This window comes from Nannobrachium achirus (assembly GCF_963921795.1).
Source record: "Nannobrachium achirus genome assembly, chromosome: 4".
Taxonomy (NCBI): domain Eukaryota; kingdom Metazoa; phylum Chordata; class Actinopteri; order Myctophiformes; family Myctophidae; genus Nannobrachium; species Nannobrachium achirus.
In genome coordinates this window covers 10519747-10536432 of record NC_137813.1, presented here as the reverse complement: position 1 = coordinate 10536432, position 16686 = coordinate 10519747, and the positions used below count along the sequence as shown (strand labels likewise).

General features: G+C 40.2%; 1 protein-coding gene across 1 annotated transcript; it reads left to right on the top strand.

Moving 5' to 3' along the window:
• Positions 1-9783: 9783 nt before the first annotated feature.
• LOC308283589 (E3 ubiquitin-protein ligase TRIM21-like) lies at positions 9784-11424 on the top strand (the record flags this gene model as incomplete). Its single annotated transcript, XM_080724026.1, has 1 exon — positions 9784-11424. One exon carries the CDS (start codon positions 9784-9786, stop codon positions 11422-11424), a length of 1641 nt encoding a protein of 546 aa, XP_080580152.1.
• Between the last annotated feature and the right edge of the window lie 5262 nt (positions 11425-16686).

Below are 16686 nucleotides of genomic sequence, written 5' to 3'. Positions count from 1 at the left end.
GGCATGTTAACAAGCAACGCGGTTTATCAACCGCATTAAATACTGCTCACAGAAAGGCACAAAACACAGACAGATAGCTTACAGTACGCACTGCACTGCACAGCTCGATTAACAACACAGACAGACTATAGTGAGAGAATCCTGGACCAGAGAACACTTTAGGCTATGCTGACATCTGCTGGTGTTTATCTGTAATCACAGTCATATATCTGTTATAGCAACTTGTCTATCATGAGTGTCATTTAAACTTGATATATATTATTATGATACTTTTCATGATACCACCGTGCCTTTGTTGTGTCTCTTTACTCGTACCCCTAGACATATAGGGTAGGCTGTAGTGTAGTTGATTACACTGCTTAACCTTAACAAATGACACAACCTGCCTGGTGAAACAGGTTTTCAACAACTCCTAATGTGTACTCTTCAGTATCAAGCCCAATACGGAGACATGATGGCAACACTGGTTGCCCGATTCCCACCGGCAGTCTTCCTCCTCTACCAACTGGGCTAATTTCTGTTGTGTTGTAGTTTCTTATGAGTTATTTGCTTTGATAGTATTATGTTGAGAAGGAGTTAAGTTGAGTCTTTTGATCATTGTTTATGTTAAGGAGGTAATATATTTAGTTTATTTAGGTGGGTCAGTGACGTGACGCCCCAAAAAATGTGTTTTTAAAAAAACTTTAAATTGCAGGCATAAAAGTTATTTACTTTTGTTCTACTCACTCTCAACCTTATGGAAATACATTTTGTTTTTAGATATTTTATTGGAATCAGACTTTATTCAGCAGTTTGTTGTACTTGTGCCTAAAATCGTCATATGGTGTGACATGAAAATAATTGTTCATAAAATGAAAATGGAGTACATCTTTCTTAAGTTACTCACTTTATCAAAGTCCTTTATCATAACTAACCAGTGATCCACTATAGTTTTTTGAAAATTAATTATATCTGTATATTTTTTTCATAATCGACACTCTGTGTGAGGCCCATGTTCATGATCTTACAACATATTTTAAATGTATTCTGTCAAAACTTTCTCTAAAATTACACAAATATTTGTGACTCTTCCTGATAATATTCTCTATGTAATCCATAAACATTTTTTTGGTTTAATCATTAATAAAGGTATGATTTCTCACTATTTGGAATGTCACACCAAATGATTTAGTGTCACACCGTATGATCATATCTTCATGTGTCAAAGCAAACTGTGTTTTTAACCTACCTATTAGTGAGTACTGAACTTTACTGATTGATTAAACAATTACCCAGGATAACATGGCCTTAATATTTCTGAACAGGATATTATTGTAGGGCTTTAACATGGGATAAGAAAGAATTGTAGTAGTAGATGGATGATGAGGATGTGCACAGGAATGCTACGCACACCTAAGTCTTCTGCCGGCCCACGGCAGAAGGATCCTAAAGGGACAATAAGGCGCATAGCCACACTTGGAGCCAAGGCATTGAAGGCAACATTTTATTAACACCAATTAGTGGAAACAGAACTCAGCATTCAGGTAAATTGCTTTTTTTCCGAAGTCTCCTGAACTTGAACACAGCATTTTGTGTTGAACAAATGTAATTAGGAATCATGACATTACACCACATCTCCACTAGCTAAAGAGTGCTGGGTTGCGCAACTCTGAAAATAGCTGATCTACAAGCTCTCGCAGCACAACGTGTTGAGAGCTTGTAGATCAGCTATTTTCGCTAGTTTTGTCTCGGGTCCTACCTTAACACTGTCCACTGTCCAGTCCAGTGAGTGAAAGTACAAAAGTATTAGATCAGATTAGATTATACATTTAGACTGTATTATTTGTACATCAGCCAGTCGTATTTGGTGAGGGTAGCAAACCGGCTGCCTTGTTGAGGTTCTGCTATGCCACAGACAACCTCCTGCTCTTCGTAGAAAATGCAGTCTCGCCCCTTTGGCTCCTCTCTCCTTGCTGGGTCATTGTTTAGTTTCTCCCTGTACTTTCTCGTTCTCTCAGCACTTGTCATTTTCCAGCTGACAAAAGAAAATGGAATGTATAGTTTAAGACAAAGAGAAAATATTGTTTAGATTGAAACAATATGTTAAGGTTTCTGTGAAGGGGTTTCTGCTCTGTCTGATGAATTTGAAGTATCACTGAATGAAGCTAAAATATAGCTGCAAGCAGCGATAAAGTGGCCAAGGCAGAAAAAGCAGGAAAGCAAAAAAGCATCAAGGGAAAGCAAAGAACAAATCAAAGAAAAACTGGAAGCAGTGTTCTTCCGAACAGGTCTCCGGCAGGTCAGGTGTTTTTTGTTTGGTTTTTTTGGCCTAGTGGTGACTATAATAGGCCTATAGGTACATGATATCATTGCAATCCTTGGAAATCACAACATAGGTGTAGACATGACAGTTTGTATTATAATGCTTGTTTCAGGATTTATGATGCAAAATACATTATTTAGTAATGGCGGATATTAAAATACGCATCAAGGGGGGTTGGGGGACATTTATAGGAAGGCTCCATATCAGACATTGTTCAAGGAACCAAACTGTAAAGTCTACCAAATGTCATGGTATTATGCTAATTTAAACCCCAAGCGGGATTCGATCCAACGACCTTCTGCATGAAAGGCATGTGCCCTGACCACTACACTAGGCAGCCACAGGATCTGTTAACCATGTTTGTTTAAAAAAAAAGTTATATGTAGGCTGAGTGCCTTGATTTTATTGATTTATTTTTTATATTTTGGAGGCTTGGGGTGAAATCAATCTGAGTAAATGTAATCTCTCAGAGTATTTCTGACATTTTCGAGTGATCATATTTTCTTTTACTCAAAACCGAAAAAACAGCCGGTGGAGAAGGGCTCATTTTAAACATGAACGTGATCTGGAGTTAGATCAGACGTGTCAACATTAAAGAGTTTGACATATGCACATGCCATGGGCATCCAGGATGTTAACATCAACTCAACCCGACGTGGGGTTTGAACTGCCAACCATCCGTATACCAGGCAGAGGCACTGACCACTACACTACGTCAGTCACACATTTTGGACCTGTCATTTAAAAAAAATAAAGAAAAGAAAAAAGAAAAAGTTTCATGTAAATCTACAGTAGTTGTGGGGCTCATTTTAAACATGAACGTGATCTGGAGTTAGATCAGACGTGTCAACATTAAAGAGATTGACATATGCACATGCCATGGGCATCCAGGATGTTAACATCAACTCAACCCGAGGTGGGATTTGAACTGACAACCATCCGTACACCAGGCACAGGCACTGACCACTACACTACAGCAGCCACACATAATGGACCTGTCATTTAAAAAAAAAAGAAAAGAAAAAAGAAAAAGTTTCATGTAATGTACTTGACGCCTTCTTTCAAAATGATATAGTGCCCCCCTTTGGCCAATTGGGGTAAGATTGGTTTCAGCGATGTTTGGACTAAGCCTCTACAGTAGTTCATCATGAAAATTTTACTTTGCATGTATGTTTTAGAAGCAGAAGAATAATTTGCATAAAACCGCAATATTGATGAATTATTAAAAAAGCATGTTTCAATTTTTAAAAAATCCGATCTGACAGATCTTTAGATATTGGTCCAAAGTTCATGTAAAAAAAGTTCCGTGCACATGACGCGAAAGTTCCGGAATAAAAGCGGGTTTAAGTGTTTTACGAACTGCTCCAAAAGGCGGAAAATCGAAGGGCGGAGCTTACTTAACAAAGACACAGATGTCTTCAGCTTGAGTCAAGGCACGCGTGTAAGCAAGTTGCATGTCTTCAAACCAAACGAGGCATGACTTATGCCCCTTTAAAGTTTGAGTTTTCAAACGCTTCGTATAGCGCCCCCCTTTGGCCAATTGGAGTAAGATTGCTTTCAGTGATATTTGGACTAATCCTCTACATATTTGCCAAATGCCATGAACGTGTCACTTTGCATGTATGATTTAGAGGCAGAAGAATAATTTGCATATAACTGCAACATTGAGTGAATTATTAAAAAATAATGTTTCGCTTTAAAGAAAATCCGCCTGAGTTTTCAGACCGTATTGGTCCAAAGTTCATGTAAAAAAAGTTTCGCGCACATTACGCGAAAATCCCAGGAGGAGATACATTTTTACTGTTTTTCATATAATTCAAAATTGTGGGAGAAGTAAAGGTCAGAGGTCAAAAGTCAGAGCGTAAAAGTTGTTCGGCATGAGGAGACGCATAAGTGTATACAGGTTCCATTGCTGTACCTGAAACAGGGCATGAGCTACACCAGTTCAAAGTTTGCACTTTCGAAGGCTTCCTACAGCGCCACCCTTTGGCCGATTGTTGCGAGCTTCGCGTTTTAGCCGTTTGGCATGGTCCTCTGCCATACTGCCATGAACGTGTCACTTTGCAGTATGATTTAGAGGCAGAAGAATAATTTGCATGAAACTGCATTATACGGTTAATTATTAAAAAATAATGTTTCGCTTTAAAGAAAATCCGGCTAACTTTTCAGACCGTATTGGTCCAAAGTTCATGTAAAAAAAGTTTCGCGCACGTTACGCGAAAATCCCAAGAGGAGATACATTTTTACTGTTTTTCATATAATTCAAAATTGTGGGAGAGGTAAAGGTCAGAGGTCAAAAGTCAGAGCGTAAAAGTTGTTCGGCATGAGGAGACGCATAAGTGTATACAGGTTTCATTGCTGTACCTGAAACAGGGCATGAGCTACACCAGTTCAAAGTTTGCACTTTCGAAGGCTTCCTACAGCGCCACCCTTTGGCCAATTGTTGCGAGCTTCGCGTTTTAGCCGTTTGGCATAGGCCTCTGCCATACTGCCGAGTTTCGTAAAAAGCGACTGCACGGTCTAGCCGCTAGAGCAAAAGTGGCGGAATAATAATAATAATAATAATAATAGTGATGAAGTCCAATAACAATGAGTGGCCAAGGCATTGCCACTTCGTGGCCTTGGCCACTAATTACATTTTATGTAAAAATGTTTAAAACAAATGTTTAAATGTACAAAAGAAACATGGAACTTTGTTATTTGTTGTTATATCTGTAGTTAAATACAGTATAAATCATATGGTGTGACAGTCAAGTCATATGGTGTGACAAGCAGACATGTCACACCATATGATTAAGTGTCACACCATATTACTGTTTTCTCCATTTAGGTTTACCTTGAGGCTACTATGTACACATTAGCATGCTAACAGCATGCTAGCTATAACAAAGCAGCCTAGATCTACATGGAAATATGACCAAAACTTCAAATAACTTAAGCTTTTTTTAAAGAAAAGGTGTCACACCAAAAGACATCCAGAATGGTGAGTTTGTCAACGTTTCAACAAGATGGCATTTCATGAAAATGTTAAAATCATAACTCACCTCAGACACCTGTCTTGCAGTTGTGCTGGGAGTGCTGAATAGCCTTACAGAAGAAGGACCTCTCTAGCCAATAGGTGTCCAAATAATTGCCTGTTTAATTTTTCCAAACTAGTGTCACACCAAATGATTTTGGGTTGGGGGACAAAATGTTTTTGATCAGAAATGACTGAAAACATTATGCTTTGACTTTGAAAAGATATAGGCTCAAAATAGACATTTTTTTTTAGCCTAAATTCATTTTCAAATGATTTTTAGCAATTCTTTTTCTTAGTTTTATTCAAGTTCCCACTTTGAGAAACAAGGTCAGGACAGTCACACCATATGAGTTTTGCCATGTTTGGTTGAAGATTCTGAAGAAATGAGGAATGAAATGTTTTAATCTTGAGTAAGTTCACATAAAGCTTAATGTCCTGCACAATATTCAGAAGGTTTTTGACAAATATATTTTTTATTTATACATGTTTGACACCGAGGACAGCAAAAACGTTACGTCACGTCACCCACCCTTAGGTAGGTAAGCGATAATCTATACATTTTGATTTAGCTCTCTTTTCACTAGTTGCTTCAATAATCCTACATTTTTTAGATTTATGAAACCAACTTTATGTTACTCACCCTAATCGCTGTTGTTACTATTTTGTAAATACCCTTTGTTTGTGTGGCTACTTGGGAGTTGGGGAAGGCGGGAACGTATTAATGTTGTGTCTCTGGCATCTCTCTAGACTGGTGCATAGCAACTGCAGGAAACCCCCCCAACCCTAACCCCTAACCCCCCCCCCCCCACACACACACACACACACACACACACACACACACACACACACACACACACACACACACACACCCTCCCCTACCTGGCCATGCCCACAGTGGGTGTAGCCAGGAATAAGGTTAATCGACACACTGGTAAAACATTTTTTAAAGTATATTAACAGAGAGAAATAACTGTTAAGTGTTTCTATTCTTCTCATTGGAAGAAAAGAAAACTTGAATATAAATGTGTACATTTGGTATGAATTATTATTTTTTTATTCTGCATACAGCGCAAGAGTGCAGGGAAGGGTTAACTTTTGACACGGTGCATCGGAATGTTGACATGAATCTACACGATGTGCTGAATGAGAATCAAAGGTGAAACGTTCCCACACAGAGTGACAACATAGATCATATCCCTACAATAACCTGCTATCAACAGGATTCTCCTCATTAACAGAGAAGACTTCAGCACATAGACAGGTGAGTACAGTATTGATTGAAGGTTATTTTAGTTTGTTATAATTTTAGCCTTAATGTCTGACTGTACCACATGCTGTTTACATTTCTGGCTAAATAAAGTATTCTATCAATCCATCAACGTCAATCAATCCATTAATTGTGTACAAGGGTCATCAAACATGTCTGTTGCAAGATTGTCCACGTCCAGGGCACATTTATTATTTTGTAAAATATATATTTTTATAAATATACAAAATATAAGTGTTAGCTTGTATGATTTTGATGACTTGTTAAGTGTCTCAATGAAATGCTCTAGGACAGAGATTTTCAAACATTTTTTTGTCTCAGGTCACTCCTGTAAATAACCTTTTCATCCACGGCACCCTGAATTACATTGTTACTTTACAGCACCTTACATTTATGTAAAATATTCAAATCATTCCCCTGATACAGTATGTCACTATGAAAACTTGAGAGAATATCTTTCTGTTTCCATTAGGCCTATACAACATAACTTTTATACATGGCATTTAACCACTTAAAGCCAAGCATCCCTATTATGGGGTGAAAATTCAACAAAAAGAGATGATCGACAAGCTCACAACGTGTCACGTGTGACGCGTTGTGAGCTTGTAGATCTGCTATTTTTGGTGAAGAAACTTGGTGTACTGTCGGCTAAAAAAGAACGCACCGAGTACAGGGCAACCCACATCCTTTTTACGAAGTAGAAAGACCAGTCCATACTCTCTCCGAAACCAAACCTTTCGTCTGAGAGTTCCAACTTCCTGAGGTGCAGCTTTCCGAACGCTAATGTGGGATAATGCTTTTCAGAAGTTCCGAAAATGTTAATATTAAGTCCATATACTGTATGTATATATGGATATATATTAATAAAGGATACAATAAATAAAATGTCCATATACAGTATGGGCATTCCCAGATGATGCCCTGTTAGGTTACCTTGTGCCCATATATGGAGATCCCCAGGCATCAAACCCAGGCCCTAACTCGCCAAGGCCCTGCTTGGCTTACGTTTTATGCCCACACATGGAGATTCCTATTTTATCAATATTAAGGACATTATTAAGGATATTATGTTATCAATATTAAGGACATATCTGGGAATGCCCATATTTGGTAATGCCCATATATGGGCATGTTTTGACATATCATTGCAGGGGTCTCCATATAGTGAGTAACTGGTCCCATATACATCACTGGCCAGATGGCCATTAAAGGGCGAGGTCGCATGTCACCCTGAGGTGTCTTACTAGTTTTAACACACTATTTTAATGGCGTCAACCGTCAACCTACTCTACAGGATTTAACAAGTCACAGACTGTTGGCATGCATCCAGGCTCATTACTATGTTCATTCACACTAGCTGGTGACACTCAGCTTTGGTAAACTTTATTTACTGGTGTGAACTTAAGGATTGTTTTTGATCAATGTGTGTGTGTGTGTGTGTGTGTGTGTGTGTGTGTGTGTGTGTGTGTGTGTGTGTGTGTGTGTGTGTGTGTGTGTGTGTGTGTGCGCGCGCGCTCTGGCAACCAATATGACAGGATGAACACCAACAGTGAGGGGGAAATGCTGACCACATGAAGAAACACTTTTCTCTCGTAGCCACAATGCAATAATCTTTTTTATTTTAATTTACCAACATTTCTGTCTTCTTCAGAGTATCACAGGATACTGTATGTTCACATGCTCCTGAAATGTTTAATGGGCGTAGCCTATGCCATGGTATTGCGTGCCATGAGCAGTTGCAACACTGATAACACCTACGCATATAGTCTAAGAATACCTGTTCACCTTACTGGAAACCAAAACTATTTGAAGCTACCGTGACAAATAAAAACTAGTTTAGCTTGATCTCCTGTCCTCAAGTAACACTGTCCTCTGAAAAGCCAGCAATCATTATAATAACCATATGACATAGCATGTGCATATGTGCCCACTCACACCTCTGCAGCTAAGAGGCCCTTTTGCTCATATATACTGTGCAATGAAAACACTGACTATAGAGGTATAGACCCAATTATTGAAATCCCAAACACAGGATAGACTTCATGGACCATGATGCCACATGCCAGTCTCAGGGCTGCCACCTGCCAGCATTCATCTCTTATTTTCAGATCAGGTTCTGCAAACAAATCCATATTAATCTGGGAGTTCAACATTAATCAAGACCAAATAAGCGAATACCGTATTTTCCGGACTATAAGGCGCACTTAAAAGCCTTTAATTTTCTCAAAAAACTACAGTGCGCCTTATAGTCCAGTGCGCCTTATATATGGATCATTCATTGACATTGATATTCCCTTTAGCACAGCTCCATCTGTTGGATGCATAACGCAACGGTAGCGTCTATTATGTGCGCCTTATAGTCAGGTGCGCCTTATATATGAAAACAGTTTGAAAATAGACCATTCATTGACGGTGCGCCTTATAGTCAGGTGCGCCTTATAGTCCAGAAAATACTGTACTTTAGAAACAAATCCTAAAAATCAATACCACCAATATTTACAGTCGCTTATAATAAGCAGACATGGCAACACTGTAAACAGGAAACCCTTTGATACAACGGCAAACAAACGAACAAACACATTTGAAAAAGGGAATCAAAAATCAAAGCTGATCTACAAGCATCATCATTTGTGAGCTTGTAGATCAGCTTCATAGCACATTGGCATAGGCAATATATGGCACATTAGCAGTATACATTTAGAGCTAGATCTATGTGTTTATATTAATATTATTGACCACATTTTTTCTGTCTTGTGGCAAAAATAAAATATTTATGATAATTTCCATCATAGGATGCCATAGTGATGATCCCTGTATCATGTGTGTTCTGTTCCTTGTGTGCTTCACAATAGCATGCACTGTGGATGGGGGGCCTGTCCCAAATTGCCTGCACTAGGGCCTGTCGCACCTGTGGAATGCCTGGTTGGAAGTCGGAAGTATCAGTGCTTCTCTCAAAACATATCTATAAATCCACAAATTACACGTTACTGCGAGCTAGTTCAGGCTACAGTATACACTCGAGAGGCTCAGCTCTGTGTGGGTGATGTACATGGGACGACGGGTACAACGGGTATTGCATAGCTAAAGGGGAATGAGCCCAATTGCATATGGTACATTATACTTAAGTTTGTTTGTATATAAGATCATTATAATTGAAAAACATTTCATGTTTTCACTTGTTTTCAGTGTATCGAAATGGCATCCGCCAGCAGCCTCATGTCTGAAGAGCAGTTCCTGTGTTCCATCTGTCTGGATGTGTTCACTGATCCAATCACCACTCCATGTGGACACAACTACTGCAAAACCTGCATCACACAGCACTGGGACAGCAATGATGTGTGTAAGTGTCCACTGTGTCAAGAAACCTTCTATAGGAGACCACAATGCTCTGTTAATAAAGTTCTCTCTGAGATGGCTGATCAGTTCAGACAGTCAATGGAGCTGAAACAAATGTCCAGCACAAACCAAGAACCTGCTAAACCAGATGAAGTCTCCTGTGACGTCTGTACTGAGACCAAACTGAAGGCTCTGAAGTCCTGTCTGGTGTGTCAGGCCTCCTACTGTGAGACTCACCTGGAGCCTCACCTGAGAGCCCCAGCGTTAAAACGGCACAAACTAATCGACCCTTTGAAGAACCTGGAAGACGTTATGTGTAAGAAACATGAAAGACCTCTCGAGCTGTTCTGTAAGACTGACCACGTCTGTGTTTGTCAGTTCTGCACTCAGTTAGACCACAAGTCACATCACATTGTATCTCTGAAAGAGGAATATGAAGAAAAGAAGGCTGAACTGGGAATGACAGAGGCTGAAGTTCAGAAGATGATCGGGGAGAGAAAACTGAAGATTCACGAGGTCAAACACTCTCTAGAGCTCAGCAAGAAAGATGCAGACAAAGAGATCGCACACAGTGTGCAGGTCTTCACTGCTCTAGCGAGCTGTCTTGAGAGAAGCCAGGCTGAGGTCATTGATGTGATTGAAGAGAAGCAGAAAACAACAGAGAAACAGGCTGACGGCTTAATTAAAGAGCTGCAACTGGAAATCACTCAGTTAGAGAGCAAAAGCTCGGAGCTGAAGCAGCTCTCACACACTGAAGACCACCTCCACCTCCTCCAGAACTACACGTCCACAAAGACCCCTCCATCCACCAAGGACTGGACAGAGATCAATGTCCATCAGTCTTCACATGTGGGGACTGTGAGGACAGCTGTGGCTCAGCTGGAGAAGACACTCAGTGAAGAGATGGAGAAGCTGTGTGATGCTGAGCTGAGGAGGATCCAGCAATATGCAATGGATGTGACTCTGGACCCTGATACAGCACACTGCGATCTCATCCTGTCTGAGGATGGAAAACAAGTACACGATGGAGACATAACCAAGAATCTCCCAGACAACACAAAGAGGTTCTCTAAATGTCCCAATGTATTAGGAAAACAAAGCTTATCCTCAGGCAGGCTTTACTATGAGGTTCAGGTTAAAGGGAAGACTGCTTGGACCTTAGGAGTGGCCAGAGAGTCCATCAACAGGAAGGGACAAATCACAACGAATCCCAACAATGGTTATTGGACTATAATGTTGAGGAATGGAAATGAGTACAGGGCTGCTGCTGTCCCTGCTCTCCTCCTCCCTGTAAGAGAGGAGGTCCAGAAAGTGGGAGTGTTTGTGGATTATGAGGAGGGTCTGGTCTCCTTTCATGATGTGGAGGCCAGAGTTCATCTCTACTCTTTCACTGGATGTACCTTCACTGAGAAACTCTATCCATACTACAGTCCCTGTGTTAATAATAGTGGTAAAAACTCTGCTCCTCTGATCATCTCTCCTGTTAATCACACAGACTAGACTCATCCTGAACTTTACTTGAAAAAGGTTAGTTTGCATTCAAGACAACAAATGTGTTCATCAAAGTTTTGGGTTTAATGTCTCTTCAAATCAAGTAATTTAACTGGTGTCCATAATGATGTATTATAGATCTGTTATATTGAATTTTATCTGAAGAACAGCCAAATACTAATTATGGTAAATGGAGTTCTCCTTTGAAGCAAGGGTTTATCTTAAAATATGAGCTGTCTGAGAAATGTCTACATTTCTACTTTGGTACAATAACTTGGTTGTATATTTTATTTCATTGCATTATAGTTCAAGTTCAAGTCATCAAGTGTCAGGAACAACACTATTGTATTTTCAGTGTCTTATTCTTTAATGTAATTACTTTATAACACTTAATTAGACACAATAATACATGATTTGATGTTAATGATTGACTAGTTTATGTAGCTGATTATGATCCTTCAAAATAAAACAGCAGTTGTAATTAAATACCTCTGTGTGCACTCCTTTATTTTGACTCCCTTTGAAGTGTGGGGGAAAAAAGAAGAAGAAAAATAAAATAAATACTAATAAAACTAAACACACTAGGGGGAAAACAATCAATGTTTAAAGTATGATAACTGAGGAAAAATAACAATACTCCAGACTCCAGCTTATCTATTCTTCTGATGGGAAGGAAATATAATAAGACAACTCAAATATAAATGTGGTATGAATTAACATTTTTATTCTGCACTTTATCAACCTGCATACAGTGTGAAAGAGTCCAAGGAAGGGTTAACTTTTGATACGCTGCAAAAGCATGACGTCTTGAATGTGCTGTATGTATATGAGACGTGAAACAGGCTTAGTGACAGCAGAGATCATTCTCTACAATAACCTGCTATCACCAGGATTCTCCTCATTAACAGAGAAGACTTAAGCACAGACAGGTGAGTACAGGATTGATGAGGTTTTCACGTTTTAGTACACAACATATAACAAAAATACCAGAAATTAAACAGTATTTCTGTGAGTATTTCCGTATTTCTGTGAGGGAGTCTTAGTGGAAACTAAATACATTTACTCAAGTACTGTACTTAAAAGTTCATGGCACTTCAACTTGATTTCAGTATACATGTATAGTGTAGGTACTTTTCATACTGTACTTCTTGGCATTGGCAGAATCCACCCTCATAGGCAGAATAAACGTGAAGCGTGGCACTGTGGCCGTGCCCTAAAGGCAAATATTGCATTTTGTTATGTCAACTACAACTACAGTATTTGAAAACTTTAGATATTGGCAGTGATGGAAAAAGTTGTTAAAGTAACAATACTGCAATGTAGAAACACTCTGTTAGAAGTTAAAGTCTTTAGAGAATAGATGGACCTACAAGCTCGAGCGTGTATATCCTATTTTCAAATTGCTGAAATGTATAGGTTAAATGGTTACTGTATGTTTTGCAATAATCCAAATCTACAAAGTAGTAACAGTAATTAGTAACTTACATTTTCAAATAATTATAGCAGAGTACATTTGCCTTTGAGATTTAGTGGAGTAGAAGTAAAGGTTATGAATGTTGGAATTGCTCCAACTACTCCCGTAAAAATACCAAGTACTTGAGTAAACTTGACACCAGTAGTTACTGGTTACTTAGTAGATTTATTTTACAAAACATGCATTAACCAGCTTAAAGCGTACCTGTGTTATGCTTGGAATATCTGCAATGTTTTATCACGTGTGTTCAGGCGTCATTACAAGACTTGCAAGTGTCCATTGCAAGACATTTCCATGTCTGTGGCACATTTATTATTTTGTAAAATATATATTTTTCATTATAAAAAATCTTTTAAGAATGTGTTTGAATTACTTTGATCATCGTAAAGTGACAGGATAACATGCTCTAGGAGCCGATCATGCATCAAAACATCATGTACGTTTCTGTTTTGACTCTCAAGTGAATTTTTACATGGCTCCACTGGCATTTCTTACACAACACCTACGCAAGACGTCTTCATCGGTCTGGGTATATTAGTAAGACCTTCATCAAGATAGAATACCTGTTTACTTAACTGGAAACCACACCTATAATGAAGGGTAGCTTAATTTCATTATAGGTGTGGTTCCCAGGAAAGTAAACAGGTAACAGGTGACAAACAAAAGCTAGTTTAGCTTGATCTCCTGTCCTCAAGTGACACTGTCCTCTAGAAAGCCAGTAATAACCTATGCCATATATGTGCCCACTCACCTCTGCAGCAAAGAGGCCAGGTGATCAAGCAGTGAGAAAGCACTACTGTTTGTTGACGTTCTAACCACGATTCATGACCAATTTGCATACTTAATTTATTTGCATGTGGAGGATTTCCCTCATTCCCCTAGTAATACTATGACATACGGGTAATTCTTTTTTCAAAGTCTGCATCGGCCCTGACTTACAACGCATCACGTGACGCATTTTGAGCTTGTAGATCCGCTATTTTAGGTGAAGAGAACTGGTGTACTGTAGGCTAAAAGAGAACGCAAGTAGAGTGCAACTCATGTCCGTTTTACTAGGTATAAAGGCCAGTACTCTCTCCGAAACCAAACTTTTCGTCGGAGAGTTCCAACATTCCGACGTCCAACATTCCGAACCCTAATTCGGGGTAATGCTTTTCAGAAGTTGCGAGTGACGTCATTTTGTAGTTGAACCGGACCTTTGCGACAAAAAGTTCCATTTCGGAGAGAGTATGGACAGGCCTTAAGTGGTTAATCTGAAATCATATACATTCCAAATATTATCAAAGTTTTCTCAGACACCCCTGGACTGGCGTCACAGCACCCTAGGGTGCCACGGCACCCACTTTGAGAAACCCTGTTCTATAGGAGCCCTTCCATCAAACTAGTTGTAACACTGTATTTCTTATAGAATCCTGTGGTGCCCTTCATTAATCATGATCTCTCATCATCATGTACGTTTCTGTTTTGACTCTCAAGTGTATTTGTACCCTGGCATTTCTTACATAACATGATTTTAACACACTATTTTAATGGCGTCAACCGTCAACCTACTCTACAGGATTTAGCAGGTCACAGACTGGCATGCGTCCAGGCTCATTCCTATGTTCATTCACACTAGCGGGTGACACTCAGCAGCTTTGGTAAACTTTATTTACTGGTGTGAACTTAAGGATTGTTTTTGTTCGATGCATGTGTTTTTGATTGATGCATGCTCTGGCAACCAATAGGACAGGATGCATGCATGCACACAAACATTGAGGGGGTGCTGCTGACCACAGGAAGATACACTTTTCTCTCGTAGCCACAATGCAATATAACAACGTTTCTGTCTCCTTCAGAGTATCACAGGATATGTGCACATGCGAGCAGTGCAACACTGATAACACCTACGCATGGTCTAAGACTTCCTCATCAAGATAGAATATCTGTTCACCTTACTGGAAACCACAACTATTTGAAGCTGCCGTGACAAACTAAAACTTGTTTAACTTGATCTCCTGTCCTCAAGTAACACCGTCCTCTGAAAAGCCAGCAATCATTTTTAACAACCATATGACATAGCATGTGCATATGTGCCCACTCACACCTCTGCAGCTAAGAGGCCCCTTTGCTCATATAATGTGCAATGGAAACACTGACTATAGTGGCATAGACCCAATTATTGAAATTCCAAACACAGGATAGACTTGGACCATGATGCCACATTTAATGCCAGTCTCAGGGCTGCCACCTGCCAGTATTCAGTATTCACCTCTTGGCCCTTCTCCAGGGTGGTGCCATGGAGTTTCTCTGTGTGCTGCTTCATTAAATCTGTTCACTTGCACCCTAGTATAGGCTGCTGCAAGTGTAATACAGGTAGCAAGAACCAGTAAGACTCCCTAATCGGGAGATAAGCGACCGTAGGTGGCTTATCTCCACAAATAGGGCAAAAGTTTGTTTTTCCAAAATCTTCCTGATCCATGTTGATGACATGAGTGTAGACATGCTGTGTAGTGATATTCGTGATTTTAGGGCAAAAACTGTAGGAGCAGTGTCCAAAAATGTGTTTTAAAAATCGGCCTGAAGGTGGCGCTAGAATAGGGCCATGTGAGAAATGAGGGGTGGGGTCTCCGCGTTGCCTTGGCGGACGAATAGGTACCGGCCCCGGCTCTCCCGGACGCTCCTAGCCCGAGTTATGGCATTTTATGTGCGCTGCAGTGGCAGGGGGTCCTCCAGTGGGGGCGCCACCACTATTGCATCCGTTCTGGAGCACCAGGAGTCGGTGGTCCCCGGGAATTCCCCGTGAGCAGCCCCGTTGGGGTGGTCATTTGGTCATTTTTGCACATTTGGTCATTTTTTACATCTGGGGGTCCCCCAGGGACCTGGGGGTCCCTGGGGCTCCGGGGGTCCTTGGAGGTTGTAGTTTGGCAGGCAAGGAGTGTGTGTGTAAAATCTGGCATGGATCGGGTCAACGGGTGCGGAGATATAAGCAGGGAAAAAGTGTGACGTGTGACGTGTGAGCACATTTGGTCATTTTTTACATCTGGGGGTCCCCCAGGGACCTGGGGGTCCCTGGGGCTCCGGGGGTCCTTTGAGGTTGTAGTTTGGCAGTCAAGGAGTGTGTGTGCAAAATTTGGCATGGATGGGGGCAACGGTTGTGGAGATATGAGCAGGGCAAAAGTGTGACGGACTCACTCACTCACTGACAGACAGACAGACAGACAGACAGACAGCCCGTGGAGGTTTTGGTAGTAAATGCGACCTACGGTCGCAACAATAAGTGGCCAAGTCTATGAAAACAAGCCCTAAAGCACCCTGTAGATTTTACCACTTTACAGCTTTTTTCAGCTATTTGAACTTAACAGATCTACAAGCTCACAACAGACCACACCACGATGCGTTGTGAGCTTGTAGATGTTATTTTGAACATTGAATATATTAAATATCTTGATTTTTTTAAAACATTTTAACAACACAAATCTTGTATGAGGTTCCCTGGCTCACAATATTTTCAGATCTGGTTCTGCGGACAAATCCATATTAAACTGGGAGTTCAACATTAATCAAGACCAAATAAGCAACTACTTTATAAACAAACCCTAAAAATCAATACCACCAATATTTACAGTCGCTTATAATAAGCAGACATGGCAACTCTGTAAACAGGAAACCCCTTTATACAACGGCAAGCAAACAAACACATTTGAAAAAGGGAATCAAAATCATTTGTGAGCTTGTAGATCAGCTTTATAGCACATTGGCATAGGCACTATGGCACATTAGCAGTATAGAGGTTGAGGACTGGGCGTGGCCTTGCA